This window comes from Papio anubis, unplaced genomic scaffold, assembly GCF_008728515.1.
Source record: "Papio anubis isolate 15944 unplaced genomic scaffold, Panubis1.0 scaffold89, whole genome shotgun sequence".
NCBI classification, from domain to species: Eukaryota; Metazoa; Chordata; class Mammalia; order Primates; family Cercopithecidae; genus Papio; species Papio anubis.
Window position 1 is genome coordinate 136,096 of NW_022169137.1, and position 27,298 is coordinate 163,393.

The 27,298-nt window shown below is 40.7% G+C and overlaps 1 protein-coding gene across 1 annotated transcript; it reads left to right on the top strand.

Annotated features, from left to right (window-relative positions):
* The first annotated feature begins 277 nt into the window (after positions 1 to 277).
* LOC101001397 (deleted in lymphocytic leukemia 7) lies at positions 278 to 25,995 on the top strand. Its single transcript, XM_003913897.5, has 2 exons — positions 278 to 1,046; positions 21,437 to 25,995. Exons 1-2 carry the CDS (start codon positions 588 to 590, stop codon positions 21,641 to 21,643), a joined length of 666 nt encoding a protein of 221 aa, XP_003913946.1. The 5' UTR covers positions 278 to 587; the 3' UTR covers positions 21,644 to 25,995.
* The last annotated feature ends 1,303 nt before the right edge of the window (positions 25,996 to 27,298 follow it).

Consider the following 27,298-nt stretch of genomic DNA (forward strand, 5'->3'; position numbering starts at 1 on the left):
GAGAAGAGCAGAACTTCTAGATACTCAACTCCTCCTTCTTTTGTTTGGCGGATGCAAGGCCTTGAAGGCTGCTTCAACAAGTTTCTGAAAATTCCCCTCGGGTTGGGAAAGGCACAGTCTTCCTTTTGCAAGTTTTTCTAGAGCTCTTCGTACTTTCGCCCCAGGGTGGGTCTGTTGCACCCCCACCTCCCAGACCTCAGTGGTCACTGGCAGGCGTCCTTCGAAGGAGGTGGGGGCGGGGTATCCCCGCCGATAGATGCGCCCGCACAAAGCAGCACGTTTTCTCATCAAAGCCCTGGAGAGAGGGAAGAACGAGCGCTCAGCATTTCGCTGATTTTCAAGTGCACACTGAGCAGCGCGTCAGGCAGTTTGGGTCAGAACGCGCCTGATTCTGACTTCGGGCGAAGGCAGAGGCCAGCACGGGTCACCGATTCAGAGCCGGGGGCGGGGCCGAACACACACGCTGTGAGACCCTGAGGCCGAGGAGCCGCGGGTTAGAAAATGTGACCCTGGCGACCCCAACGCCCCCGCCTCCCTCCCTGCTGCTCCACCTGCACGCGGAGCGCGCCGAGCCGCCGGCGGAGGCGATGGCCAGCCCCGCGCCCTTAGTGGCCTCCATCAGCCACCAAATGGTGGCTCTGGAGACCTTGCAGCTGCTGCAGCAGGAGTGGGGCTGGGGGGACGGTCCAGGCGCCCCCGGGAACCCGCGGGACCCGGAGCACGTGTCCACCGCTCCAGCCCGTCGCTCAGGCCCGCCGCGGGCCCGGCCAGGGCCCTGGCGCGAGGAGCGGGGCGGGGGCATGGGGACCAGGAATCGGGGGACCGCGGCCCGGACGGGCTCACCAGAGGAGGAGGTAGTGCGGGGCGCTGAGGGGGGCGCCGAATTGCTGCCCTTCCCCCAGGACCGCGGGCCCTGCACCCTGGCCCGGATGGCGATGCGCAGCGCGCTAGCCCGCGTGGTGGACTCGACTTCGGAGCTGGTCAACGTGGAGCAGACGCTGCTGGGGCCCCTCCAGCAGGAGCGGTCCTTTCCCATCCACCTGAAGGTGAGTCTGGCCCCAGCCATCCCCTCTGACGTGCAGGGCAACCCCCGTTCCTCCAAGGGTGGGGCTGCTGGGATGGCGGTGGGTTGATCGCAGGATCCCAAACACTGCTGCCCACTGTGATTCAGCCCCGGTGGGAGAAGGAAGGGGGCGGGGGACACTCTGGGGACTCAGCAGAAGAGGCAGGGATCCCCAGACCCACCTGAGGCCCGCCTGACTGGCACAACCGAGATGTGGGGACTGCGTTGCCAAAATCTCCCCCTGGAACTCCTTCCTTTCTCACAGAAATCAGCTTCCTGCGCTGGAAAGGCCCTTTCCACACGTGCAGCTTGTAGGGATAGAGGACAGCTCCCTCCACCCACTTTCCAAATTAATAACGCTTCCTCCAGAGCCTTAAATACACTTACTAAGTCCCTTCTGCCTTTTGTATGATGAAATCATCTACATTTATTTAAAGTTCCTTCACATTCATGAATCACTATTATTTTTTGCATAAATCCAATTCCCCACAGAGCTAAGGGGTCTTACAGAGTCAACCTAAACTATCATAAAGCGGGGTGAAAGCCAGGTGGGTCCCGGGTGTTAAAGCGTGAATACTAATGCTAAACTCTTGCTAAGTCACCCAGCTCATATAGGTACGGCACATTTCCTCTTAAGGTACCAAACTGTGTTAGCCAATTTAGCTCGGGAACGGAGCAGCTGTCTCCCAGGCTGAGTGTGATTGCGGAAATCTGGGGGTCTGCGTTTCAGTTCTGGACTTGCCATTAACTAACCTAATTGGTTTAAGGTCACAGATCTCTCTGAGACATTTTGGCTTTCAGATTTTGACCAGGAGCATTGCTGTATTGATTCCCCTGGGGCATCTAGCAGAAGGGAGTCGGGGAGGGGTGACGAGGAGAGCTTACAATATGTCTCAAGAGTTGCTATTCTGCACAAGCCAAGGTTTGGAAAAAGTTGCTATATATTAAGTTGCACTATACACTGTAAAAGATTTATTTAAAATCAAACATAATAAAGCCTATTATATACCCAAATAGGTATTGTTTCTCGACATCGGGGTTTCTCAATCTCTGTACTATTCACATTTTGACCTGGCTAATTCTTTGTTGTTGGGGATTGTCCTGTGTATGATGTTTAGCATCATCTCACGCCTCTGCCTGTTAGATGCCAGCAGCATATTCCTTGCCGCAAGTTGATACAGCCAAAAATGTCTCCAGACACTGCCAAAGGTGGTGGGGGTGGTGGGGTGGGAGGCAAGATGAGAAGCACTCTTACACTCACTTTAGAAAGTTAGAAAATGAAGCTGCATTTCACCAAATGCTCTCCAATGTAAGATGTACTTTTTCTTTTTTTTTGGTATCACCAAAATTTTTTTTAATCCTGTCATTAAACTATGATACACCATTGATTATAAGTTACATGCTAATTTAAGAGTTTTTTTTTTGTTTTTGTTTTTTGTTTTTTTTTGAGACAAGGTCTACCTGTGTTGCCAAGGCTGCAGTGCGGTAGCCATTCACAGGTGCAATCATAACACTACAGCCTCAAGCCCTGGGCTCAAGTGATCTTCCCACCTCAGCCTCCTGAGTAGCTGCAACTACAAATATGTGCCATCACATCTGGCTTATTTCAGGGATTTTTAAAAAATGTGAATAAAAGTGCATTTTAAAATGGATGAAATATGAACTTGTGATGTCAGTAACACATACAGGGCATAGATAAGGCTGGCAAAAAGAGAGACTGATAATCCGTTTTACCTAAGGTGACCCTGGAAGGCTTCTCAGAGGAGGCAGCCTTTAAAAAAAAAAGTACATATTATTTCCCAGACATTAAAGGGAAAAACATTTCAGGGGAATCCTTTGGTCAAGGCCCAGCAGCACTGAAAGGGCCTGAGGCTCTGGAGGAATGACAGTTAAGTTCAATATGGCAGAAGGCAAAAACTGATGCTGGAGACACAAATGGGGGCCAGTTAGGGAAAGGCCTGTGTGTCATGCTGAGGACCTTGGATTGTCTTGCAAGCAAAGGGTAGGTAGATCACAGAAGCCTGGATAAATCATAGAAGGGTAGGTTTCCATTTGAAAGTCAGGTCAGAAGACAATTTTCTAAGGGCTTGACCCAACTCCGTGGCAATGGACTAAACCCCATGTCCTCTGCTCTGGAAGCAGTCCACTATAAACTATGCCATGTTAGCTTAATGCCACAGTCACTTCTACTTGGAAATCCTTTTAGTCCTTTCTAACTGACTTTTGATTCTAAACATTTTCCATCCTCCTCAAGCCTTCTTCATCCAAACCTCAACCCTCTCACACCTTTTCTGAGAAAATAGAGGCTGGTGGACACAAATATCTATCTAAAAAATTGCATTTCTACTCATCTTCATTTTTGTCTCTAAAATTTAAATGCTGCCCCCCATCCCCACGTATATTCATGTTAATTCCACCGGAGCAAATCTTTCACTTGCTCCTGGACCTGTTTCTATCAATTTTCTCTCTCCTTACATTTTCTACTGCCCCCTCTCTGCTGACCCTCTTGGTCCATAACACTCTTTACCTACCCACCCCTTGAATCCCCATCCTTCCCTTCCTGTCATGAGCAAACTGAAAACATTTAGATGTATTGCTGCCACTTTCTAGAAATATACAGCTACTGGAGTCTGCTGTTCACCCGCAGGGGGATAATGAGTTTTAGGGCCCCTGGAAATAGCCAGGGCTTTCAAGAGACAAGCAGAGAGCAGTTTCTCTGTATGATTTGTTCCCTTGGCAGCACCTAGGAAATTTTTTTTTTTTTTTTTTTTTTTTTTTTGAGACGGAGTCTCGCTCTGTCACCCAGGCTGGAGTGCAGTGGCCGGATCTCAGCTCACGGCAAGCTCCGCCCCGGGTTTACGCCATTCTCCTGCCTCAGCCTCCCAAGTAGCTGGGATTACAGGCGCCCGCCACCTTGCCCGGCTAGGTTTATTCCCTGTTATTTTTTTGTATTTTTTAGTAGAGACGGGGTTTCACTGGGTTAGCCAGGATGATCTCGATCTCCTGACCTCGTGATCCGCCCATCTCGGCCTCCCAAAGTGCTGGGATTACAGGCTTGAGCCACCGCGCCGGGCCAGCACCTAGGAATTTTGTTTGATTTGCTGTTTGCAGAACAGGTAATATCTCCATTTGGTTTGTAGATTAATGATTACACAGCACTTAGACTTGAGGAGATGGCATTCTGTCTTTCCAGGGGGCTGGTTATGCAGACTTAGCTTCCTTAATACTAGTGTTAATTCAAATGACTTGGAAGGATGTTTTGTATATTTTTAAATCAGGAACATACAGATTTTATACAATAGAATGATTTCAGAAATCCTTGCAGGAGGATTTCTGTGAATGGAAATAACTACTGTGTATCATTTAGAAGTACGTGGGAACCTCTCCAGCATCAGATCTCTTTGGTGGTGTTACTTACCACAGAAGGTAGGAGGGAGATTCACTTGAACTAAAGCCCATGACGCAGTTGACAGGCATTAGAGATCCTGCAGTGGAGACAGCATAGCACAGCAGTCATGTCCCACGGAGCATTTCAGACCTACTCTGCCACTTCCTACATTGGCCCTTGGGTAAGTTATTTAGCCTTTCTGTCCCTCAGTTTCCTCCCTGTATAGTGAGGATAATGGTATCTAACCTAAAGGGTTACTGAGATCATACATTTAGTCAGTGGCTTCCCAAAGTTAGTCTCCATCTATCTGAGTTATTATGATTATCATTATTATTACTGTTAAAAGATTGATGCCTCATGAATTCTTATTGACTGTTACTTTTGTAAATTCTATTCTTGATATTAATGAATATGATCCATTAACTCTGTGTCTATTTTTCTGGAACTATTGACAAAAGCAGACTCAGGATGATCCAAAGAGATTTCCAGGAAGCCTACACTATCTAGAGGTCAGCTTTAGCCTCATGCCTAGTGATAGGCTTAGAGGTGTCACCAGTGAGTGACTCACTGATCAATCCACCAGAAGGTTAAGACAGTGAAGTTTGCAGGCATGAAGGCAGAAAAATTCTCACCACAATGATAACAGACATTTTAAAATAGAATTTTACTCTTTAATTAAAGAAACCAACACAATATTCCTTTGAACACTTAGAAATCATCATACACATGCAAACACCCATGCAGTGGGTTTCTTCATGGTGGATGAAAAATGCTTAACAGTACCGAATCTTATTAAATTTGGTGCCGAGGCTAGATTTAACCAGCTTAACAAACATTTATAACAGAGGAAACTGAGGCTTGGAGGAATTGAGGACTTTGCTCAAGACCCTGCAGCTAAGAAGCGATGGGTTTTATCTAACTTATTCTCCTACATCACAGTGTTGCCCTTAGGGGCGTTATGAACATCATGCTCAAATTGTGTACATGAGAGATCTTAGGGGCGATAGTCGTACATGCTGTGCACTGTGTACACTGCTTGGACTACAACAGTCACATCGTAGCCAGCGGAGCTGCCATAGCAAAATACCACAGACGGGGTGACTTAAATAACAGACATTTATATTCTCCCTGTTCTGGAGGTTGGAAGTCCAAAATCACAGTGCCAACAAATTCCATTTCTAGTAAGAGCTTCCTTCCTGGCTTGCAGACAGCTGCCTTCTTGTTGCGTCCTCACATGGCCCATCCACAGTGTGTGCAGGCAGAGAGAGAAAGCTTTGCATGTCTTGGTGTCTCTTAGAAGAACACCAGTCTTATCAGAGTTGAGCCGCTTTATAACTTCATTTTACCTCAATTGCCTCGCTAAGAGCCTATCTCCAAATACAGTCACATTGGGGGTTGAGCATGTGAATGAGGGGACCACACAGTTTAGTCCATAACACTGAATGATCTCTGCACCTCCTTCCATTGTGGCTGCCTGATAGAGTGACAGAAAGCACTAGGTAAAATCAGGAAATCACTATCAAACTAGTAATACTAGCAGGAATGCCTTCAACATTTGCCACCTGAAGGGAGCATAGAAGCGTGCAGGACACCAGGAGGAAGCTAGTCTAGGATTTTTTGAACTGCTGAAAATGACTAATTCACATAGGGACCGTTAGCCAAGCCAATGACGAGTTACTCTGATTGAGTTTTGTCTATCTTCTTTTGAGAATTAAAAACATTTATAGTTTCCAAGAGTTCTGTTCTGAAGCAAGTTTCATGGAAATTGTGGCGGAAGCTCACTTTCAGAGGCAGAAGAACGTTTTTGCCCTTGTAGATGAAACCTGCCTGTGAGCTCACCCGTTTCAATGAGTGCATTATTATTCCCGCATGTTTGATAGTCCTTGCTGGTTTTCTCATTCTGTGGTGCAAGAGCAGCAGTCATAAAACTGCTGGCTTTGGCTTCACAGTCATTGCAAACTGCAAGTGTGAATATTGACTTGTTCAGAGGAAGACATTGATGATGAGTGCTTTTTTTGCCCATTGGTTAAAAAAAAATAATAATAAGCAAATCTTTCATTTGCCCCTGGAGTTGTTTCTATCAACTTTCTCTCTTCTTATATTTTCTACTGCCCCCTCTCTGCTGACCCTTTTGGTTCGTAAACATGCTCAAAGCTTTCTCTATGTAGCCAGCCCCATGAGTCCCCATACTTCCCTTCCTTGTCATTAGCAAACTTTGAAAACTGAATGTGCCGCTGTCACTTTCCAGAAGTATCTATATTTGGTACTATCAAGAATAGAATTCATAAAAATAACAGTCAGTAAGAATTCATGAGGCATCAACCTTTTAACGGTAATAATAATAAAATAATAATCAAATCTTTTTCCCATTGGGGAAAAAAGCACTCATCATCAATGTCTTCCTCTGAACAAGTGAAACCAGCTTCTGCAAATTTGAGAATTGTGTCTTCAAAGACTACTAACATACTATTGAAGACATAAATGCTCACGGTTATATAATCAGTAGCCATAGCCAAGGTGGTGCTCATTATCTGTGACAAAATCATGCTTTTATGTTAGAAAAAAGGTGCAGTGATGAGTCACAGAATTTCTGTTCTTCTCTCCCCCTAACCCATGGATATGGTGACTGCTCTAGAAGTAGCTTATGTATAGATTTGCAATTTCTTATAATATGAATGATATGAAAATCAGGACCTAAAAGCTTTCTGAAATGAACATTTGGGGAGAGATACTTCGGGAAAGGCCTAAAACAAAACTACTTATGTTTGACATCTTGGTGAAAATGTTACAGTGTTTTATTTTACCATTTTTGGGTTTGCCTGGTGAGCACCCCTGAATCAAGTGCTTATACCCATCACAAAAGTGCTTTTGACTGGATTTTCAACTGGAAACGGTGCTGTACCCAAAGCAAATGCATCAGGAGCCTTAGTTATTTGTGAGCATTTCCAGTGGGTCTACCACAAGTAAAAATGTTTAATTTCCTGTGGATGATAGACTTTTTAATGGTGACTGGCTAATACTTTGCTTCTTCATTGGGTGTTTTATTAATACACAGTTACACATCTATTGAGACTGACCTTGGGTTCAGGTGATGGATGACTGTTCTGGGCCCTGTGATTTGTAGTTCAAAGCCAGATGTTGATGAACCAAATGAAGTTAGGGCAAATCGTGATTCACGATAGTATGTTTTCCACAACATCCCAGTAAAACAGAAAAAATCACTCCCCTTTTATGTAGACATCCAGTGTAGAGGGTGCTAATGGGTCTGGAGAAGGGATTTGTATTCTTTTGTTGGGCCCAGCACTGGACTGCTTTAGTGGAGAGCAACCTGCTGGCCAGGCAGAAGTTTACTAAGGACAGGCCCCAACACAGACTTCTTCCTTCTTTGCTTCCTTCCTTTCTCTCTTTCTTTTTTCTTTCCTTTTTTTTTTTTTTTTTTTCCTTTTCTGAGACGGAGTCTCGCTCTGTTGCCCAGGCTGGAGTGCAGTGGCGCCATCTCGGCCCACTGCAAGCTCTGCCTCCCAGGTTCAAGCCATTCTCCTGCCTCAGCCTCCCGAGTAGCTGGGACTACAGGCGCCTGCCACCGCGCCTGGCTAATTTTTTTGCATTTGGGGTAATGCAAAAAAAGAGATGGGGTTTCACCGTGTTAGCCAGGATGATCTCGATCTCCTGACCTCGTGATCCGCCCATCTCAGCCTCCCAAAGTGCTGGGATTACAGGCGTGAGCCACCGCGTCCGGCCTCTTTTTTTCTTTCTTCCCTCTGTCTCTTTCTTCTTCTCCTCTCTCTTTCCTTCTCTTTCTTCTCTTCTGTTCTCTTTCTCTCTGCCCTCCCACCCCCATCTCTCCATCTGTTTCTTTCATGCTCTCTGTAGAGGACATGAAGCCTTCAGGGAGAGCTAGAGGGGGAAACGTGAGAAGAAACAAGCTTGTGGAGGCCAGTGTAAGAGAATAAAACTCAAGGTATCTCAAGACGTGACTCTTTTGAAAAGAGCCAACTTGCTGTAAAGCCGGTGGTTGAGTACGAACTGATTTACAATTTATGTAGAAGTGATTTTGAAGGTGACATGGTAGGAGAAAAAAGCACAATCCATGTGGCTTGTTTAAATGTTATCTGCATTTTAGAGCCGATTAAGTCATATTGGGTTTTTGACTTTACTATCCACTGGCATTGGTTTCGGAAAACAGGCTCTCAAATGGACTCACACTGCTAGATTCTTTTTGTCTTCAAGACTTCAGTTATGATGAGAGTGTTTATTTTCAGTACCAAGCTTTAAAAAAAGGCTTAGCTTGTCTTTCCTTTTAAGACTTTGCAGGTGCATTTTCAGTTGTTCAAGAATTCCAGATGTGTGCATTCCTAATAAATGCACAATGCGGAATGCAGAAAAGTACACGGTGTGGCGGTTTTTCCGAGAGACCTCCCTCACAGCGGGTAGGAGAGAACAGAGCTGAGGAAAGGAGACCTCCAGTTGGGCGGTCTCTGATTAGCTCAGTGGTTTGTAGTTCTCCTTGAAGAGGTCCTTCCCATCCCTTGTAATTTGTATTCCTTGGTATTTTATTCTCTTTGTAGCAATTGTGAATGGGAGCTCTCTCATGATTTGGCTCTGTGTTTGTCTATTATTGGTGTATAGGAATGCTTGTGATTTTTGCACATTGATTTTGTATCCTGAGACTTTGCTGAAGTTGCTTATCAGCTTAAGGAGATTTTGGGCTGAGACGATGGGGTTTTCTGAATATACAATAATGTCATCTGCAATTCTACATGGGGTGTAGAAGATTCCATGCCTTGAATATCTTTCGAATAGCCAAGCCCTCTCAATTACGCTGCAGGGAGGAGGGATGGGCCAACAGGCCAGTCTTCCATTTGGATGCGATCCTTGCCAATTTTTGAGCTTCATACCACTCATAACACTCAGTCAACCTTAAGAAAAATAGTGTGAAGATGGCCAAAAAAGAAATATGAAACGATTCACCTGTAGACATTTTGTTCCATCCCAAAACTGGTTTAGTGCTTCTCCCGCTTGCTTCCAAGATGCCCCTGTCGCCCTGCCGGAGCAGCTATAGCTCTGTAATTCCTGCCAGTCTTGTCTCCCGCACCACATGGCCGAGCTTGGCTCTGTAAGTCATTACTGTACCTGGCATCATTTGGGATCTGGGGTGAGTCTGATGAATGTTTAAGTTCTGAAATAGAGGAGTTAATTTTTTTATTATAGTTTAAGTTCTGTGCAGAACGTGCAGGTTTGTTACATAGGTATACGTGTGCCATGGTGGTTTGCTGCACCCATCAACCCATGATCTACGTTAGGTATTTCTTCTAATGCTATCCCTCCCCTAGCCCCCCACCCCCCTACAGGCCCCGGTGTGTGATATTCCCCTCCCTGTTTACATGTGCTCTCATTCTTCAACTCTCACTTATGAGTGAGAACATGCAGTGTTTGGTTTTCTGTTCCTGTGTTAGTTTGCTGACAATGATGGCTTCATCCGTGTCCCTGCAAAAGACATGAACTCATCCTTTTTAATGGCTGCATAGTATTCCATGGTATGTATGTGCCACATTTTCTTTATCTAGTCTATGATTGATGGGCATTTGGGTTGGTTCCAAGTCTTTGTTATTGTGAAGAGTGCTGCAATAAACATACGCATGCAGGTGTCTTTATAGTAGAATGACTTATAATCCTTTGGGTCCATACCCAGTAATAGGATTGCTGGGCCTAATTGTATTTCTGGTTCTAGATCCTTGAGGAATCGCCACACTGTCTTCCACAATGGCTGAACTAATTTATACTCCCACCAACAGTGTGAAAGCATTCCTATTTCTCCACATACATTCTAGTATCTGTGTTTCCTGACTTTTTAATGATCTCCGTTCTAACTGGCATGAGATGGTATCTCATTATGGTTTTGATTTGCACTTCTCTAATGACCAGTGATGATTAGCTTTCTTTTCGTATGTTTGCTGGCTGCACAGATGTCTTCTTTTGAGAAGTGTCTGTTCATATCCTTTGCCCACTTTTTGATGGGGTTGTTTTTTTCTTGTAAATTTGTTTAAATTCCTCGTAGATTCTGGATATTAGCCCTTTTTCAGATGTATGGATTGCAAAAATTTTCTCCCATTCTGTAGGTTGCCTGTTCACTCTGATGATAGTTTCTTTTGCTGTGCATAAGCCTTTAGTTTAATTAGATCCTATTTATCAATTTTGGCTTTTGTTGCCATTGCTTTTGGTGTTTTACTCATGAAATCTTTGCCTATGTCTATGTCCTGATGGTATTGCCTAGGTTTCTTTCTAGGGTTTTTATGGTTTTAGGTCTTATATTTAAGTCTTTAATCTATCTCAAGTTAATTTTTGTATAAGGTGTAAGGAAGGGGTCCAGTTTCAGTTTTTGGCATATGGCTAGTCAGTTTTCCCAACACTATTTATTAAATAGGGAATCCTTTCCCCATTGCTTTTTTTTGTCAGGTTTGTCAAAGATCAGATGGTTGTAGATGTATGGTGTTATTTCTGAGGCCTCAGTTCTGTTCCATTGGTCTGTATATATGGTTTGGTACCAGTACCATGCTGTTTTGGTTACTGTAGCCTTGTAGTATAGTTTGAAGTCAGGTAGCATAATGCCTCCAGCTTTGTTCTTTTTCTTTAGGATTGTCTTGTCTATACAGGCTCTTTTTTGGTTCCATATGCAATTTAAAGCAGTTTTTTCTAATTCTGTGAAGAAAGTCAATGGTAACTTGATGGGAATAGCATTGAATCTATAAATTACCTTGGGCAGTATGGCCATTTTCACAATATTGATTCTTCCTATCCATGAACATGGAATGTTTTTCCATTTGTTTGTGTCCTCTCTTATTTCCTTGAGCAGTAGTTTGTAGTTCTCCTTGAAGAGGTCCTTCACATCCCTTGTAATTTGTATTCCTTGGTATTTTATTCTCTTTGTAGCAATTGTGAATGAGAGTTCACTCATGATTTGGCTCTCTATTATTGGTGTATAGGAATGCTTGTGATTTTTGCACCTTGATTTTATATCCTGAGACTTTGCTGAAGTTGCTTATCAGCTTAAGGAGATTTTGGGCTGAGACTATGGAGTTTTCTGAATATACAATAATGCCATCTGCAAACAGAGACAATTTGACTTCCTCTCTTCCTGTTTGAATATGCTTTATTTCATTCTCTTGCCTGATTGCCCTGGCCTGAACTTCCAATACTATGTTGAATAGGAGTGGTGAGAGAGGGTGTCCTTGTCTTGTGCTGGTTTTTCAAAGGGAATGCTTCCAGCTTTTGCCCATTCAGTATGATATTGGCTGTGGGTTTGTCATAAATAGCTCTTATTATTTTGAGATATGTTTCATCAATACCTAGTTTCTTAAGAGTTTTTAGCATGAAGGGCTGTTGAATTTTATCAAAGGCCTTTTATGCATCTATTGAGATAATCATGTGGTTTTTGCCATGGGTTCTGTTTATGTATGAATTACATTTATTGATTTGCATATGTTGAACACTCCTCAGCAAATGCAAAAGAATGGAAATCATAACAAACAGTCTCTCGGACCACAGTGTAATGAAATTAGAACTCAGGATTAAGAAACTCACTCAAAACCACACAACTACATGGAAACTGAACAACCTATTCCTGAATGACTACTGGGTAAATAACAAAATTAAGGCAGAAATAAATAAGTTCTTTGAAACCAATGAGAACAAAGATACAACATACCAGGATCTCTGGGACACAGCTAAAGTAGTGTTTAGAGGGAAATTTATAGCACTAAATGCCCACAGGAGAAAGTGGGAAAGATCTAATATTGACACCCTAATATCACAATTAGAAGAACCAGAGAAGCAAGAGCAAACAAATTCAAAAGCTAGCATACAAGGTATAGAATGAGTCAAGCTTGCAGTCTGCTGCTGAGTAGGTGCTCAGGCATCTAGGCCAGACCAGTGTTCTTCAAAAGAATAAATAACTACAATTAGAGCAGAACTGAAGGAGATAAAGACATGAAAAACCATTCAAAAAATCAATGAATCCAGGAGCTGGTTTTTTGAAAAGGTTAACAAAATAGATAGACTGCTAGCCAGATTAATAAAGGAGAACAGAGAGAATAATCAAATAAACACAATAAAAATGATAAAGGGAATATCACCACTAATCCCACAGAAACACAAACTTCCATCAGAGAATACTATAAACACCTCTGTGCAAATGAGCTAGAAATTCTAGAGGAAATGGATAAATTCCTGGACACATATACCCTCCCAAGACTAAACCAGGAAGAAGTTGAATCCTGAATAGACCAATATCAAGTTCTGAAATTGAGGCAGTAATGAATAGCCTACCAACTAAAAAAAGCCCAGGACCAGACGGATTCACAGCCGAATTCTACCAGAGGTACAAAGAGGAGCTGGTACCATTCCTTCTGTAACTATTCCAAATAGTAGAAAAAGAGGGACTCCTCCCTATCTCATTTTATGAGGCCAGCATCATCCTGATACCAAAACCTGGCAGAGACACAAGAGAAAAAGAAAATTTCAGGCCAATATCCCTGATGAGCATCGATACAAAAATCCTCAATAAAATACTGGCAAACTGAATCCAGTAGCACATCAAAAAGCTTATCCACTGTGGTCAATTCAGCTTCATCCCTGGGAGAAGTTAATTTTAACTCTGTCACTAACTTGCTGTGTTACTTAGCTACATCATGTACTCTCCCCAAGCCACATTTCTTTTCATCTGTCACGGATGGTTATGAGCACTGAGTGAGACAAGGTATAGAATGAGGCAAGCTCGCAGTCTGGTGCTGAGTAGGTGCTCAGGCGTGTAGGCCAGACCAGTGTTCTTCAAAAGCTGGTTTGCATGTTACTACAATGATTGGAAGTGTTCAAGGACTTTACTCTGACGTTCAAGGCTTTCCACACAACCATATCCTCATATTCTACACAAAATTCTATTCTTTTCAGACTTTCTCCTTCTCCCTGACCCAGCCCCTTCTTGACTCCACACTTTGGCTTCCGTTATTTATTCTGATTACAGGGGCCTATGAGCCAAATAATGCTTTCTTCCATACCACCTGTCTATCTTGTAGTATCTAATATAGTCTTTCCCACCTACCACTTCTCTGATACTTCATGCAAGCCTCCGTTCTCCTCTTCTGCAAAAAGCTTACTAATGGCCTCCACCTTTGTTGTTGAACCTTAATCTTATTTTTGTGACATTCCTACTGAACAATTGCAAATAAATTTCATCTCACCAATTAGATTCTAAGTTTCTACAGGGCAGATTTTTTTTTTTGTTTTCTTTCTCTTTTCTTTTCTTTTCTTTTCCCTTCCCCTTTCTTTTTCCCTCTACCCTCCCCTGCCCTCTCCTTCTCCTTACTGATCTCCCAATGTCTAACAGAGTCCGCCATAACTTTAGTTATTAATGTAAAGGAGCACCTAAAAATACAAAGAGTTTCCATATACATGAGCTAGTTTGACTTCTGAAACCCCTCCGTGTGGTAACTATTATTGTTTCCATTTCACAGATTAGAAAACTGAGTGTTCCATAGGCATAATGGCTTGGCCAAAGGGGTAGAACCAGCGTTCAGATGGCAAGTCCAGTGCTCTTGAAAGAATGAGCTCTGTCTCCATCCCCGGGGTCTTTATAATGGCTTGGAGAGCTTCCTGTTCTAACTAACATCTGCAAAGTTCCTGTGCCATGTGGGGTAACATACAGGTTCTGAAAACTAGGATGTGGACATCTTTGGAAGGCTATTATTCTGCCTACCACAGGGCAGATGTGTGCTAAAAATTAATAAGCCATAATGTAAAATCTAGAGCTATTTCTTTGAATGGATTGCCTCCTAAGCACACGAATTTCTCTAGTGTGTCCAAATGAATTTTGAACAATAAAACCCCAGCACGCTATAGGAAGGAGTCACATGACAGAACGAGCTTTGCATGAACCCTGTGCTGTGCTTAAATTATGAGTGTATACATGTCTATTCTTCCATAGAATTGGGGTTTTGTGTTTTTACCATAGCCCTCATCATATTGCAATGGATATTTGGTATATGATCTATGTGTCTCATTTCCCCCTAGTAGGTTATAAGCTCTTTATAGATCAAGTACCATATCTTATTGCCTTTTATCCAGCCATGTGGTGGAGGCTTGATACACATTTGAAATAAATTTAACTAATTCATTTAGCTGAGTTAAACAGGCCAAGGCCATTACCCCAATAGATCCGTTGAGTCACATGAGAGTATCTCAACTGGCTTAAAAATGTAAATGCTGGCCATCAATTTGGACCGCTGTAGCAATCAATACATTTCATATCCAGAGTCTGAAATTACACAAGGCTTTAGAAGCTTCAAAATCTACTTTTAGATTGCTCAACCATGTAGTTCTAATTCTGGCAAAGTACTCAAAGCATCGTGTAGGATATTACATCATTTCTGGGAGCATCTGGGATTTGCTAAATAAAAGCGGCTGGGAGGATAGGCTCTGTCATTGAATGGAAAGCATCCTGAGTGAAATCATCACCAATATTGATCATGTGAGTTTCTACTGAAAGCCTGTGAGCCACTTAATATACTATTGCCTTAATGCTGTGACTTGTGACCCCTACCTTCCACTGCAGACTCAGCAGAAGTTTGGTTGAAGGCAATGATTATTGGATCCAGAGTTGGCCTTCAGACCTTCTTGAATGGTAGAGAAGCACTCACCTGTTTTATTTTTCCCTACCCTGGCTTAAGAGTCCCATGGAAAGCCTATTCCTATTAATTTGTTTTCTTTGACTGCTAATATATTTGAGAAAGGATAAAAAGGAAATACTGTACTAGAATAGTTTGCAAAGCTTGCCAGAGATCTGAAGTTTGCCCAGGGCCTCAGGGACCAGTACAGCCCAGCAGTCGACTTTTATTATACGTGTAATTTCCCCAAACGATGCCTTCTTTGATTCTTTACAGTAAAACGTGAAATTGACTTCAGGTTTTCGGCCCACAACTATATTTTTAAAGGCATTTTAGTCTTCTTTGGGTGATGAATTCCTTTGCACACTGGCTAATAGGCATACCTCAGCACACGTTTTAGTGGTTCCTTCTATTTTGAATTTCCCCTTGCATGTTTTCTTTGATCCTTATACTTTGTACTTAGTGTTGGATTACTTCTATAAAGCAATCGGACAATTTCCCTTGATGTGGATCTTGAGGAAATAGTCCAGAGTGATTTTTCTCTCCTACTTTCCCATTCCCTAGTAGTATGCTTCAGCACACAGGCCACCTCATAAGCCATGGGACAGGTCATCTACACCAGGGATGTCCAATTTTTCAGCTTCCCTGGGCCACATTAGAAGAAGAATTTTCTTGGGTCACACATAAAATACACTAACACTAATGACAGCAGCTGATGAGCTAAATTTAAAAAAAAAAAAAAAATCACACACACACACACACACACAGACTTACAGTGTTTTAAGAAAATTTACAAATTTGTGTTGGGCTATATTCAATGCCATCTTGAGCCACAGGTTGGACAAGCTTGATCTAAACAGCTCTTTGACACCTTCTGGGCAGAAATGAGCAACACACAAAGGTAGGGAAGCAAGAATGCTTTAAAGAGAAAAGAACAAAAAGTATGGTAGCTTGCGAATCCTTGAGCGTGGTATGGTTCTGTCCTGGCACCTAGCTCACAGGTGGTCCTGCTGCCACTGTTTGCTAAGTTGAAATGAACATTGGTTTTGTTTCCGGCGGATGTTTTCAAATAAGTACTTTGTCAGAAACCTGTGTCCTTCTCAATCAAAAAAACAGGGAGAAGAATAGTTTCTCCTTATAGACAGAATTAGGAATAAAACTCTGGTCCCTCATCAAACTTTTGTTCAACTTTTAGTTCTTCCTTTCATTTTCTTTTGAATGACAGTATCTGCTTCTCTTTTCCTACATTATTTAGTTGAATTTTTAGCTCATGGGTTTTCAGGGATTATTCTTTATTTACATAATCATTTAAGTCAAAGTGTTTCTCACTGTGGCTACATCCCACAAATTTGTGATATAGTTCAGTATAAAGTATTTGAAAATTTCAATTATTTTTTTTCACTGATCCATGAATTTTTTAGCAGTGGATTTTCTAAGTCACACATGTTTTGGGAAGGGTATCTATGTTATTGATTTCTCATTTATTTGCATTGTGATTTGCATGATAGAGACTTTCTGATAGTTGTTGAGATTTGCTTTGTGACATTATAATATAGTCAGCTTTATAAATAGTCCACATGTTTGACAATAATGTATATTTTCTTATTTCCATTGGTTCAAGCTTGTGGTTAGTGTTTTTCAATCTTTCTCTGTTTTGTTGTTTGATCAATCTAGTTTCAGAGGAAGCTAGGTTAAAATCAGCTTGTATGTGTGTAGACTGAATGTATGTTATGATTATCATATTAGGGACGTACAAGTACAAAATTGTGACATCTTCTTGGGGAATCATTCATTTTATTACTCATAGTTTATTTTATCCCAAATAATGATTTTTTTAATGGTTTTATTTTGTCTTCTCTTTGCTTAGCATATGTTTAAATATCCATTCACTTTCAATCTTTATGTGGTTTTAGTTTTAAATGTGTTTCTTGTAAACAGCATATAAAACCAACATAGTAATCACTATCTTCCAAAAGGTGAGTTTATTGCTTTGCATTTGTTGTGCTTTCTAATATGTGTAGGCTTATTACTACTATCTTATTTAGTGTTTTCTGTTTACCTTGCCTTATGTTTGTATCTTTATTTCTCCAGTTTACCTTCTATATACATAGGGTCAATAATCTGTTTTTTCTTTTTCTTTGAGACAGGGTCTCACTCTGTTGCCCAGGCTGGAGAGCAATTGCATGATTATTGCTCACTGCAGTCTTGACCTCCTGGGCTCAATGTGATCCTCCCACCTCAGCCTCCTGAGTAGGTGGGACCACAGGTGCATGCCCTCTTGCCCAGATAATTTTTGCATTTTTTTTTTTTTTTTTTTTTTTTTTTTAGAGACAGGGTTTTGCCATGTAGCCCAGGCTGGTCTCGAACTCCTGGACAAGCAATCTGCTTGTCTTAGCCTCCCAAAGTGTTGGAATTACAGGCATGAGCCACTGTGCCCAGCCAATAAAATTTTAATTCATCTTTTCCCTCTGCTGATTTTGAAGTTTTATGTATTATTTCTCTACTTTTAATAATAACTCTTACATTTTTCACACATGTACCTAACAAGTCTAAAATGTATGAGCTTGCCACCTTTCTCTTGAATAATACAGTGCTTAGAGTGCCACTCCATTCGACATGTCACTGCTGTTCAGCATTTGAGAAACATCTTGCTCAGATGGTTCTAAAATGAACCGTCATTCATTTACCACATTTAGATGTCCCAAACTCCACGTTAGTTGTTATAATTTTTGTTTTAAACAATACATTCTTTAGATTTATACCACGTTTCTGAGTTTCTTTTTTCACTGTTGCATCCTGAATCTCAACCATTTTCAGTTGAATTTCCTCTTTCAGAATTACGTCTTCAGAAATATCTGAGAGTCTATTAGTGGTAATTCTGTCCTCTTAAATGACAGCATATTTATTTTTCCCTGAGTTTTAAATGATAGTTTAGTAGGAATCAACAAAATTCTAGCTTGACAGTTATTTGAGGCCATTATTCCGTCGTCTTCTCTATTGTTATGGTGAGAAGTCAGCTGCTGTCTTGTCTTACCTTGAAGTCCATCTGTATTTTTCCTTGCGATTGCCTTTAAAAGTAATTTTGCCTCGATGAGTTTAGATTTGGATTTCACTCAACTTGTTCTCCCTTTGGCATATTTTACTTCCTTAATATAAAGATTTCTGTTTTGGATCTACTCTGTATAATTCTAATCCATTGTTCTCTTTAATATTGCCTCTTTCCCATTCTCTCTGTTGTTCTCCTAGAAGTGTTTGTTGGACTTTCTCATTCTGTCATTCATGTTGTTCAACCTCTCATTCATATTTCCCATGTCTTCAACTTGTAATCTTGCATTCTAAGGTATTTTTTTCATATTTATTATCTAGTTTCCTCATCCTCACTTCAGATAGATTTAATCAGGTGTTTAAGCTGTCAATTAAGTTTTAAATTTCTACTATAATTTTCATTTTTTTTAGAAGTAGATGTGCTTCTTTTGCAAGCCTATTTTTTCTTAAAACACTTTTTTGATTTCTTCTTTTATATCTTTACTCATTTAAGGCACAGGTACCTAACCCCTGGGCCATGAACAGGAACCGGTCTGTGGCCTGTTAGGAACCACACTGCACAGTAGGAGATGAGCAGTAGGTTAGCAAGCACTGCCACCTGAGCTCCTCCTCCTGTTGGATCAGCAGCAGCATTAGATTCTCATAGGAGCACAAACCCTATTGTGAATTCAGCATGTGAAGGATCTAGGTTGTGTGCTCCTTCTCATAGGTGGGAATTGAACAATGAGAACACTTGGATACAGGGTGGGGAACTTCACACACCCGGGCCTGTCGTGGGAAGGGGGAAGGGGGGAGGGATAGCATTAGGAGATATACCTAATGTAAATGATGAGTTACTGGGTGCAGCACACCAACATGGCACATGTATACATATGGAACAAACCTGCATGTTGTGCACCTGTACCCTAGAACTTAAAGTATAATAAAAACTAAAAAATAATAAATAATAATAGTCAATTAAATTTGTTGTTAAGAAAAGCACTAGGTGTTCCTGTGAATATCTGCAAGAATGACTGCACTTAAATATCATTGTAAAACTAGGGCTAAGGGAATGAAGATTTAACAGAGAAATTCCAGCCACTCATCATCAGATAATAGGTGGCTAATAGAACAAGTACGATATTAGAAATTTTTAGAGTAAATAAGAAGGCCTTATCGAAGCTACCAATTCATACCATATAACTGGATATTTGGCAGTATTTTAGCAGCAAATTTTCTTTCTTCTAATTCCCAGTTTTATTAATTAAATTACAGAATATTTTCTGAAACTATACCTGACAGTATCCAGTATGATCAGGAAGTAATTACCGAGATTTTTTTCAAGAATAATATTTATTCATCCAATCATTCATTCAATCACTGAACACTTGTGGGCCATCTACTGTATGCCAGCCAGAATAAGGCGACACATGAGTATTAAGGTGACACATGAGTATTAGAATTAGTTTCTTCTCAAAGTATAAATGTACTGCATTTTCTCCTTTGTTCACCTTCAATTTATTATGAAATAATCAGCATGTTGTGATTTGCCCTTCAAGAAAAAGATTGTTATTTTTTAAGGGGCATACTGGGTATATTTTATAATTGGTAACAAGAAAACTTTGCCAATCATAAAATAATTTTTATTTGACAAAGCATGCAGACTCAAGGATGACTAATTATTTGACTAAAAAAAAAAATCTCATCTCTTCAAAGAAAAAAAAAAAAAAAAAGAGTATCTAATGCCTGATGATCAGAGGTAGAACAGTTTCATCCTGACACCATTTGCCACCACCAGCCATGGAAAAAAATTGTCTTCCACAAAACTGGTCCCTGATGCCAAAAGGTTGGGGACTGCTGATTTAAAACATATTTTATAGTCTCTATTTTAAATTCTTCGAGTGTAATCTTGTCCCATATTGCATCTGCTATATCATGGTAGATTGTGTTTTAAATTTCATACTTTGACTTCATCGTCAACATAGGCATTATGCATATACTATTGTAGGGCAATGGTTGCAGACATGTTTCCCTGGAATATGTTTTTGTTTGTTTTTGCCATGTGTTCATGGCTGTTTCAGCCCAGTTCAAAATTTTAAGTTGATTTCTTAGCACGAGTGTTCCCAGGATGTTCATCTGGTACAGAGGGCAATTCCAAAGTCAAACAACTGTGTAATACAGGTCCGCTATTCCACATTCCGAGGGACAACTTTACTCTCCATCCCAAACCCGGCTCAAGAGAGATGAACTTTCATTTCTTCATAGTATTGGTAGGCAGCTAAAATAATCTTTTAAAAATTTTTGGCTTCTGAGAGATTTCTCTTATTTTCTTGCAAGCTCAGAAAGGATGTTTGCCCTATTTTTATTTAGAATTTTAGGAATTCAGTAGCAAAGAGAATTCCTTGGGAAAACTAAGTTCTCGTTTTGTTGCCAGAACCAGAAGTCCTGGGGACGTCATTTCCATATACTGAAAAGAGATCGTATATTCAACATTATCTCTGATGTGGAATCATCCCAATGTACCATTTATGTGCAATGGATTTTAGAAAATAAACCATTTAGGGATTAAAAATATTGAATTACCTCCTTCTTTTAAATTACCTGGGAACTGTTCTTTCTAAATTTGCATTTGGGGATTTCTTGAGACCATGTCCATTAAATAACAAATTCTGTACTGGAATACTGAACACAGTGAGTATGGGATAATAGAAACACAGGCTATTTGTGTATTTGTCACAGTTCTTCTAGGAACAAGTAACAGAAACTCAAGTCCAACTGGGTTAAGTAAAAAAGTGATATTTATTGACCCAGATGGCCAAAAAATCTTGGAGTTTATTGTTCAAGTACAGCTAGAGCCACATACTCAGAAAGTATTAGATTAGAATATGTCTCTTTTAATCTCTTGGTTCTCCTTTCTTCTGTGTTGGCCGCATTCTCATTTGGATGCTATCTTTATGGTGGCAAGATATTTTCCAACAGCCTCAGCTAAAGAGGATAGCAGATCCTCTTTAGGTCTCGTCTAGCAGATATCCTTGGCCTGTGGCTTATTGGCCTTGGCTTAGATCATCTGTCCATTCTGATCAGTCCATGCTCTGATTGGCCTGGTCCCTGGAGTTGTGATCAGCTTTGGTCCAACTACATAGGCTAAGAATGGGGGGTAGTTTTCCAAGAAAAAAATAAAGAAAACCAAAACACAGAGTGCTGTCACCAGAAGCGAAAGGAATGGAAGTTGGGTAAGCAAAGTACAACAAATGCCCCCCATAACCTATCTAATTTCTTGTTTGTGTTTGTTGTTCATTTCAGGATAGTGTTGAGTTTAGAAACATCTGCAGTCATTTGGCTCTACAGATTGAAGGACAGCAGTTTGACAGAGACTTGAATGCTGCCCACCAGTGTTTGAAGACAATAGTCAAGAAGCTGATTCAGTCACTTGCTAATCTTCCTTCAGATGCCCACGTGGTAGCCTGTGCTTCCTTGAGACAGATCTTACAGAATCTCCCAGACATATGAGTGTTAAAGGTATCGGGAGTAAAACCACAGCCAGCACTGTTAAAAGAACCAGATACTTTCCTTCCTAATTGGGTCAGCAGACAATGGATGTTTTTATATCCAAAGGGGAAAGACTTGATGGCATGTGAAACAGTCTGACCAGTGGCATCTGTAGCCTTCAGGATTATAGCACGTTAGTGAAATTTTTTTAAAGCAGTAGTTCACATTTTTAAGTATATTGACCTATTTGCTGACTGTCTGATTGAAATACATTCTACTTTGTGAAACTGATTTGATTATGTATGTATATATTTATTCATATTTATTGAATGATACCTTAATTTGTATTCATATTAATGTAGGTCTAAAGGGTTTAATGTGGTTATTTATATAATTAAAGTTCCTTGGCTCTTAAAATGACCTTGAATAAATGAGATATTTGATAATTGCAATGTTCTATTAATACTTACTGGACATTTCCTTTTATGTTACAAGAATGACCTTTGTAGGACTACATGTGTCAGTAATCATGAGTTTCAATCCTGACATTAATAACTTACTGTTGAGCACAAGAAGAGTTGCTTCTAAACCTTGTGCTTTTATATACTAATTTAAAAACTTAAAGTGATAGTGAGCTATGACATACCAATCATGTATGATATGTAAATACAAAGCACAGTATTATTAAAATCTCACGTGGAAAAGTCTAGCTCTTACTGTTTCTAAATATTCTGATTGAAGTAGGAAATTCTTTGAAAAAAGGGAGGGAGTGGATTTACTGGCAGGTTTCCCAAACCATTTAGAGCTGGGAAGAGAGAAGATGATATTTTTTTCAACAACAGTCCACACATACTTAGGAAAAACTAAATTTCTTGTTGTTCAATGATGACTGTGTTGAGAGCCAAAGTAAAATGCTATTTTCCCCTTAAAATTTTAATAGAAACAGCAACAGACTTAGAAAAAAAGATTATAGTGTATATGTGCAGCTTGTTTTCTAAAAGAATCATCAACTGGGTCTGTGTGGTGGGAGTACAGTACTATTCCTAAGGTGTTAATAGTAATCAAAGCCTTTTTAATCTCACCCACTCTGATCCTAGTTGGTTCTAAATGTTTTCTTCCAGAATCTGAGAATGAAAGGTAAACATTGCTTCTCTTTGGAAGTAACTGACCGTTTCCAGAGAAGGGAGCTAAGTATATGATACTGAATTCTAAAGGAAAGATGGATGCTTTGTGTGTCTGTGTGCATGCGTGTGTGTGTGTGTGTGTGTGTGTGTGTGCTCCTGTGTTTACAGGTGCATGAGTATGTGTAGGGGTGAGGTGGGCCAGAAATAAAGGGCATTTATTTCTTCACTTGATCTTAGCCAAAAGGTTGAGAAGGGGTAGGCATTTATTTCTTGAGAATAATCTTTGCCACTCAGTTTTCCCACACCTAAGAAACATTGTATTCTGGGGGGATGCCTTTCTTTTATGATGAGGTCTTTCTTCCCCCAGGGAAATTAGCTCTGTACTTTTCTTTCAAGACCCATTATTACTACCCTATTGTAATTAATGATTCCCTCAATGAATATTAAGGTTGTTTTTTTTTAACCTTACCCAAAGAAATAGTGAACATTTTTTATTTTCTATCTGTGCTTGTGCTTTTTCCTCACTTTGTACCATGTTTCCTATGTGCTGACAAAAATCCTATTCATCCTTTAAGATCTGACTTACCCACCACCCCCTCCAGGAACCCTCATGGGCCATCCTAGCCAGAGGTGAACTCTTCCTCTTCTAAACTCCCATAGAACACATTTTGTGCTACTTTTCTGGTGTTTATCACATGCCATCTTAATAGCATAACTGTTGGTAAATCTGCTGTCAAGATTAGCTTGCTGAGGGCAGGGATTACCTAGACATCTTTTTATGTTGCAGAGCATCTACAGTTCTTAAAGTTCTATGATGCTACTGGAACTTTGGTTGCCCCACCACCTTTTTACACCCCTCTCCTACCCCATGCTAACTTCGGTGTCCTATGTTCTATGGTCAGTCTACATAATCAATTGGTTCCACATGCCACCAGTTCCCTTCCCTTTTTTCCCTTTGGTTGAATGTTGCTTGCAGAACTCAATCCCTGGTCAAGTTCAACTCTCTGCCTACTCCACATCGGTATAGGAGCTCTGAATATGGCTGGAGAAAAACACTCAGCCATACCAACCTCACTTCAGTTCGTGGCTCCCAATCTCCAGGGACCCTCGGCATTCTTCATTAGCATTACTTCATTTCCTAGACCTGCAATGTTCAGTATGGTAGCACTGGCCACACGTGGCTACTGAGCACTTAAAATATGGTTCATCTGAACTGAGATGTGCTGAAAATGTAAAATGCACACTGGCTTTTAAAAACTCATTACTAAAAAAATGAATCTAAAATATTTTGGTAATTTTTATACTGATTACATGTTGAAATAATATTTTGAATATGTTGGCTTAAGTAAAATATACCATTGAAATTAATTGTACCTATTTCTTTTCATGTTTTCAATATGGGTACTAGAAAACTTAATATTCCATGGATGGTTTGCATTATATTTCTATGAGAAAGCGCTGTTCTGGAAAATTCACTAGATAATTCACTACTGGCCTTAACAATTTACTCTCTGAAGGCCCTTCCACAGCTTTTCAAACTTTACCCTTGTTTACTCACCTCATTCTTAGCTGATAAGCTTGCTTCTGATTGCACAGGGACAGTGGAAGCCATAAGAAGAGCATGTTCCTCGTCTCACTAGCAGATCTACCTCCCCTGCATCTGTACACAGGTACTCTGAGTTTGCTTCTGTTATAAGGAGGGCTGCCCTGCTCCTGTGCAAGACTGGTTGGCCACTAAGGCTCTGGACTCTGTCCCTTCTCACTCACTTGTGGAATTCTCTCTTAACATTCATGCTCTTGCTTGCATTATCAATTTTTGCCTCTCGTAATATCATTGCGTCAGCATGATACTATGTTATAGTATCTCCAATTAAAAAAAAAATTCCTCTGGCTACTGCTCTGTTTTTTTGCTCCTCTTAACAGCAAAACTCACTGGAATAATTTTCCAGATTAGTTGCTTACAATTCCTTTTGTCTGATTCCCTTTTGAACCCACTTCAAATGGATTTGTGCCCACAACTCCATCAAAACTTATCTTGTCAAGACTGCTGATGACTGTCTCACTGACAAATTCCATGGTAGATTCACAATCCTCATATTACTTGATCTATTAGCAGTGTTTGATGCAGTTGACCATTCCCTCTTTGAGTCACTTTCTTATTTGTTTTCCAAGTCAGCAGACTTTCATGGTTTTACTTCCTCACTGGCTTACTTTACAGACTTTTGTCCTGGTTCTTCCACATCTCTTGATTTCTTAATTGCGTAGTGCTTCAGGGCTCAGTTTTTGTCCTTTTCTCTAACTACACCTACTAGTTGGTGATTTACAATACTGGCTATTCACTAATGATGCCCAATATATGTCTTTCACCCTGAGCTCCAGACTCCTGTGTTCAGCTGACTACAGAATATCTCTACTTGGATGCCGAAAGTCATTTCAAATTCCAAAATGGAATTACGGATTCCCAAGACTGCTTCTCTGCCATCCTTCAAATTTCAGTTGGCCATGGCTCTTATCCTTCCAGTCACATAGGCAAAAAACATTAGCGACATCCTTGACTCCCCTAATAGTGTCACCTAAATTCACTCAATTAGCAAATCCTGTTGGCTCAACTTTCAAAACATGTCTCAAATCAGATCACTTCTCCCTACTTCCATAGCCACTATTCGAGTCCTAGGCACTATTGTCTCCTGCCTGGAATATTGCAGTACCTCCCTGAGTGGTCATAGTACTTCTCTGCTCTCTATAGTCTATTCTCCACACATCGGCCGCAGTAAAAAAAAAAAAAAGTTAGATCAATTACATCTCTGCTCTACCAATGGCTTCCCTTTTTACTCAGAATAAAATCCAAATTCTGCCTTTTTGACCCATCTCCTACTACACGTCTAAGACACGAGTCTCTTTGCCACTCACCTCTTCAAATACGACAATGATCAATCCTAGGGCCTTTGCACTTGCTCTTCCCTCTGCCAGAACAACGTTTTTCATCTATTTCAAGGAGGTCTCTGCTCCAAAGCCTCCACATTAGGGAGGCCCTCTGTAGCCCGCTCAGCAAAAATAGCATCCCCTATTACTCTCTTATCCCTATTCCCTGCTTTGTTTTCTTTGTTGCTCTCATAATGGCCTGAATGGGTTTATGTTTTTATTGCCTGTTGTAGTGGCTAAATGGTGGCCCCAAAAGTTGTGTTTATCTTAATCAAAGTGACCTGTGAATATTATCATGTATCACAATAAAGTGAATATTACCTTAGATGGTAACAGATGTGATTGCATTAGGGATATTGTGGTGAAATTGTTTGGGATTATCTGGGTGGACCCCAGATGCCATCACAAATGTGCTTGTAAGAAAAAGGCAAAGGGAGAGAACACAGGCAGAAGAAGAGGAAGCAGTGTGCCCATGGGAACAAAGAGTACAGTGACAGGCCCAGAGTCAGGGAACGCTGACAGCTACCAGAAGCTGAAAGAGGCCAGGAGCAAATTCTCCTCTAGGGCCTTCGGAAGGAGTGCTGCACCGGGGCCATCTTGATTTGGGGCTTCTGGTCTTCAGAACCATGAGAGAAAACATTTCCGTTGTTAGAAGCCACCCAGTTTGTGGTAATCTGTTGCAGCAGCCATAAGAAATGAATACACCTGTTTTTCCTCACTAGAACAAAAGCGCCAGGGATGTTGTTCACAGCTGTATTCCCAGCACAGCAGCAGCAGTGCCTAGAACAAGGTAACAGCTCAATAAATGTTTGATGAATGAAGTCATGTCGTTAGTCACTTATGTTTTTTGGTAAATATCTAAACCTAAAAAAAAGTGAAAAGAATAATTTTAAGGATTAAACTGATCAGTGCATTTTAGGCAGGTGTTGAGTTAAAAACAATCATGTAGCAATCACTCAATAAATGTTAATAATCATGATGGTCATCCTGACAATGACTGGGCCAGCTTGGGCCATTCTGAGTGACCTTTTCTCCTCAACTTTCCCATGTAGTGTTTTTCCTTTTCTCTCTCACTTCAGAGTCAGACTGTGTTTTTAAAATTTAAGACCATGTAGTACCTTGGGCAATGTGTGACAGTTGCATGAAGACAGGTTGTGGATGTCTTTTTATAACTCTAAAAAAAGTCACATCACCTGATATTTTTTTCATTGAATTTCCCTAACTGTTTCACCGTCCTATTTCCTTTAATTGTTATTTTTAGATGATCCATAATAACAAATTTCTGGATGGTAGAAATGCATTTTCTTATAGAATAAAAGTAGGGGACATACTGGTGATCTTTTAATTAGAGCTAGATACAGGTGTAACAAGATGGTACTTGTGCCCTGCTCTTGTCTTGAGATCCTCTCCTCACTGTATTCTGTAATCTCCTGGCAGCTCCAAGAGCTCCCAGATCAGCTTATCTTACATCCTTTTGACTGCGTGCCTTGCACTGATTGAGGAACTATATTCAGGTTCCTTTGGCTGTTTTCCATTTCTTGATTTAAATGAAGGCCTTTGGAGGGTAGGAAGTCATCTGGACACTTGCCTCTGACAGAACATAGGACTGTAAGAACCAAATCTTCCACAT